This window comes from Sprattus sprattus (genome assembly GCF_963457725.1).
Source record: "Sprattus sprattus genome assembly, chromosome: 9".
NCBI classification, from domain to species: Eukaryota; Metazoa; Chordata; class Actinopteri; order Clupeiformes; family Clupeidae; genus Sprattus; species Sprattus sprattus.
Window position 1 is genome coordinate 4,322,853 of NC_137928.1, and position 5,000 is coordinate 4,327,852.

Genomic DNA, 5,000 nt, shown 5'->3' on the forward strand with positions numbered 1-5,000 from the left:
GCGAAGGGAGTGGGCGCGGGGGCGAGGTGAAAATGGGGACGGCAATTATTGGGGAGTCAGAATCAGATTAGATCAGCTCCCCGGACGGTGTGCTATTCACTCGCTCACTCGAGCGCAAACACTCAGGAGCTGCATTCAAACACACACACACACACACACACACACACACACACACACACACACACACACACACACACACACACACACACACACACACACACACATCTGTGAGCACTGTTGTACTGCCCTGCTGTATGAAGCATATGATCACCTGATGGGTGAACTAGTGTGTGGATGAGTTTGGTTTTTCGGTGTCTCGCAAGCTTGCATGGGTATCTTTCATCATCATCATCATCATCATCATCATCCTCATCTTAAGGATCAAATGTAATACATAAATCCATTTCCTATCAGCCCTAATTTGTATACTAAATAAAATGTATAATGCCAAACATAAGTACCAAGTGTCACAAGAAGCATTCCTCAATTTTCATCTAAAAGAAAACGTGACTGTAAAAAATCATATTTAAAAAAAATGGAAATGGATGCAAAATAATAAGGCGCCACAGAGCACCACCATCTGTTGTTTTGGGGAAACCAGTCGCTTTCTTCACAGCTACTTAAGACAGCAATACCTCTGAACGGAACTGGAACATGTGTTAATGACCTCACTGGAGATATCTGTGGCTGTGCTTATGCTAATTTCTGAAGCTTGCAAATTAGAATCGCTCCCCACGCTACGTCACGGCACAACAGACCCCGTCTGGCTCGTTCACGAAACCGTGCTAGGTCAGGCAAATAAAGCAGAAGTTGGGAAATAAGTGAACGCGAAACTGCTGGAGCAGAAGGAGGAGGGGGTAAAAAAAAAGAGAGAAAGAAAACACGGCCGTTCCCAAGACGCGCCTCCGCATCGGCCCAGGCTGAGCCGGTGAGCAGCGACGCTACACTTGGAACTTGCCGAAGCCTTTGAAGTTAATTAGACCCTGCCATGTTCAATGTGCGTGAGGTATTTAACGGAGGAGATCAATAGCAGCGGGGAGCATCGCGGCTTTTTGGGCCGAGGAACATGAGACCCATTCGAGATGAGCTCCTTTTTTTGTGCGCGGAGACTCATAGAAGTCAAGTCTCATGTGCCCAGGACATATAATTAGTAACTGTGGCACTCACCAGAGCTGTTTTGACACACATTGCCGCTAATAATACTGGATATGTGCATGATGGTGCATCCTCTTCTGTGCACATCTTGAAGCCATATTTTGCCACTGGGCGAGTGGGCATATTCATTGAAAAGATCAAAGGGTTTCACTCTGCTTACAAATTCAACATACCTTCTTTTTACAGAGCGAAAAAAATAATATGTTTACCCAGTGCTGACGGGTTTTGAAACAACAACACGGACAGAAAATAAACAAGATGAGCTTATTACATATTTTTTTCATCACTGGCCCTTCAAAAATAAAAAGCCGAAATGCTGTATTTCAAAAAGGCACACCTCTTGAAAACAAACCTTCCCCCCTAAAACACAGACAATACAAACACACATTTGTTTTCAAAGACAGAGATATAAAGAGGAGGAATCAGGATGGAGACTGTGCGGGCGTAGTCACTGGGTAGAGCGCGTGTGTGTGTGTGTGTGTGTGTGTGTGTGTGTGTGTGTGTGTGTGGGTGGAGTAGGGTGGAGTTTATGCAGGGGGATCTGTCTTCATCAGGCCACTGCACAGGACCCGGGAACAGCCTGTACATAATGTGTGTGTGTGTGTGTGTGTGTGTGTGCCTGTACATAATGTCCAGCTAAGATTGATGGCGCGCACACCAGGGATGGCCAACTTAGTGCAAGTCACTGAATAGGGCATGGAATCAAGAGTGTGTGTTTGTGTGTGTGTGTGTGTGTGTGTGTGTGTGTGTGTGTGTGTGTGTGTGTGTGTGTGTGCGTGCGTGCGTGTGCGTGTGCCGTTGTGTATGAGGGGGAAAAAAGATATGTTTCCAACACCGTATCTAATTTGCAGAGAATAATCATAAGCTAAGTGATGCCTGCACACTTCACTTAGAGACAGTCAGACACATCACATCTCACTCCCCCTCTCTGAACTTCACCATCGCCAAGACACAATTTACCAACATCATACAAAGATCTGACACAACGGTCTTATGTTGGTCGCTATATCTGAGCCATCATAGCAGTGGATTGCCGTTGCTGTGTTCTACAGAGCAGTCTGTACCAATCCATATGTTCATTCATCCAATCAGACTCATATCTATCCATCCAGTATCCACCAGGGCTTGCTGTTTGGAGGGTTGTTCTTTTCAAGACTGACAAGCACCGCATGAAATTACAATTAAATAACTGGTGCAAACTCATACTCTCTCTCTCTCTCTCTCTCTCTCTCTCTCACTCTCTCTCTTTCTTCCCTTGCTCCTTACACGGTATTCCTCTGCCAATTCCTATATAAAAATAGAAAGAAAAAAGAAAAGCTAACCTCATCTGGCTTTATTCTGACTGCTCTAAGAGGACTACTCTCATGTGATGGAAGATACTCTATATACCAATATGCCATGTATGCCAGTGCAAACAGCATATAACCCTGTTTACTGAAAGTACATTGGTGAAGTGGGTTAAATCTGATCTACACTATATACTGCATTGAACTTGGTTAGCTATTTGCTTGATTGATTATCGGCTGATGAACACCGCAAGCTCTTGGTGTCCTGCTACGATCAGTAATAGTTTCAGAGTCTACTGACGTTACTACTTTGCTGTTCAACCAAGTCGGCAGTTTGAATATTTACAGCATCACAGAGTTGTATGATCATAATTCTATATCGCTTACCACTGTTACCATGTAAACCTCAAAAATCATAAGAAGCGGCCCACAAACTCGCTCATGCCATATTAGCACACAAAGGACGCTTTGCTTAAATCCTCTGTGTAAAATAAGTGATACACTGGCACATCAGTCGCTTGAGGGAAGGAGGACGGGAAGCAGGTTTAATTCGCGTCATTAACGGACCCGACCCAGCTCGATATACGAGAGGGCAGCCATGAACTTTTGAGGATACGGAGTTCTTACTCTTGGCTGCAAAAAAAAGCGCTATTCACATCCGCTTCCGACCACTTTAGAAGGAGATGTGCCGGAACATCTGTGACCGAGGATCAAGGAGCAGCTTTCTGCGGGGAAACCCTGGCAGCGGTTTTCCATTTCCATTCCCAACCATGAACTTTCATCATATCACATCCTACAGCGATGTTTTAAATGTGTAAACTCCGGGAGAATTTTAGCCTGTGAAGCGCACGTAGAGTGATTCATTTTAAAACGAAGGAACACAGCTAAAGAGTCTTTCTTTGCCTATTTTTCAACAATAAACTAAGAGTAACACCTTAATTAAATCACATTTCATGATGTGACAATTCATAATGTGAACCCCTTTTCTTAGCAGAACTGGTTTGCCTATCTGCTGCTGAGTTAAACGTGTCCACTACTGGACGCGCTGTTTTTGTGGAAAAAGTAAAAAGATACTGTCGTCATTCAATACTCACTGTCATCTTACTCGTTCCTATTAATCAACCTTAGCCCTCGGAATAAATTGTCAAATACGTGAAAAAAAATAGTTATCATCAGGCTGTTATACATATATGAGACTAAATCGTTCCTTATTGACAACGCAGAGACACGCTTTACTCTTTTTAGAGTTCAATGACAACCAAATTCTTGTCGGTGCGCACACCCAACTTAAAGTGCCGTATGCATGTAGTATTCGCAATAGATTTGCGGCATCCAACTCGGTGACGATAAAGTCCATCCGTAGTCTGTCTCATCATCGACGTTGAGTAGTGTCCGCTTTTCGTTTGTGTTTTAAATGATTTCGAGTTATTTAGGCGCGTTCTGTTTTCTGTTGGAGCCTGTTATGAATATAGTCGCACTCGTTTGTTTCGTGGGCAGGTCCTCGCGCCCGTGCATAATAGTGCATTTATAAAACCAAAAGGGTGTACCTACCTCACTCATGTTTCTTTTTTTGCTGTGGTGCCGGAGACACAGGGATTTTCCAACGCCTATCAGGAGTTAACAGTCGTGTATTTCACAGTGCCTGACCATCAACGGGGAAGCTTTATAAAGTGTTAAGACCAACTCCTCAATGGCATCACGTTCCCACTAAACCAATAGGAGAGAGCCGTCGGCAAATTTGGCTCTCCAAGTCACCACCCTTCTCTTTAAAATATTCATAGACTCTCACTTATCCCTTTTCATCGCGTTTTAAACCCCCTCTGCCTTATTTTGGCATTGCAATTTCTGTTTAGAACATAATCTATGTGGACTTTATTCGGCTTCGTGAGGCGCAAATGTCACTATTTTGCTATTGCAACAAACCGTGGTTACACCCATTGAGCAAACTCCATTGATATCCAACTTGTTCTTGCTCCTAAGCATATGCCAATTTCCATTGAAATATGTATCAGGAATATGAAATGCGTGTCTAGAATCGTGGGGGGAAGCCCCTATTTTTTAAACTGGCTTCACTCTCGCACACGGAGGGTTGCTCAGTGTTTCGCCCGCACAGTAAGCTTGCCGTCGAAATATTATGATTAATGGCGCAACTGATTCTCGTGGTCTCAGATCTACTACGATGCTTAGTAACGTGCTACGCGCTACAAGAAGGCAATTAGATCACGGATGAACTCATCATTAAATGTTGTAAATTGCAGAGTAAGTCTGAATTTGAGTGGCATAACGGCTCTGGCTTTCTTTCCCTTGAAACACTGCGTAAATTGATGAGGTTTTTTGTTACCCCCTACTTGCTGACAGAAGTAATTCTCTCCCTCTAGTTCTCTCTCTTCAGATGTCATTTTCCTGTAGGTGTAATGGTTTTTTTGACAGCAGAATTGGGGGAGGGGGGGGGGGGGTCAAAAAGGGGTAGTCTTCAAAACATCAGCAATCTTGAAAAGAGAGAGGTTCGATGGGCCAGGGAAACCAAATGTTTAAAAAAGGAAACCATTTGAAGTCAGT

General features: G+C 43.7%; 1 protein-coding gene across 1 annotated transcript in view; it reads right to left on the reverse strand.

Moving 5' to 3' along the window:
* The window catches only part of LOC308370199 (calmodulin regulator protein PCP4-like), a 56,175-nt gene extending 52,106 nt beyond the window's left edge, over positions 1–4,069 (reverse strand). The window contains exon 1 of the mRNA XM_080844809.1: positions 3,993–4,069. Coding sequence (XP_080700935.1) covers positions 3,993–4,001 — 9 coding nt within the window. The 5' untranslated portion in view covers positions 4,002–4,069. The remainder of the gene's footprint in view (positions 1–3,992) is intronic.
* Between the last annotated feature and the right edge of the window lie 931 nt (positions 4,070–5,000).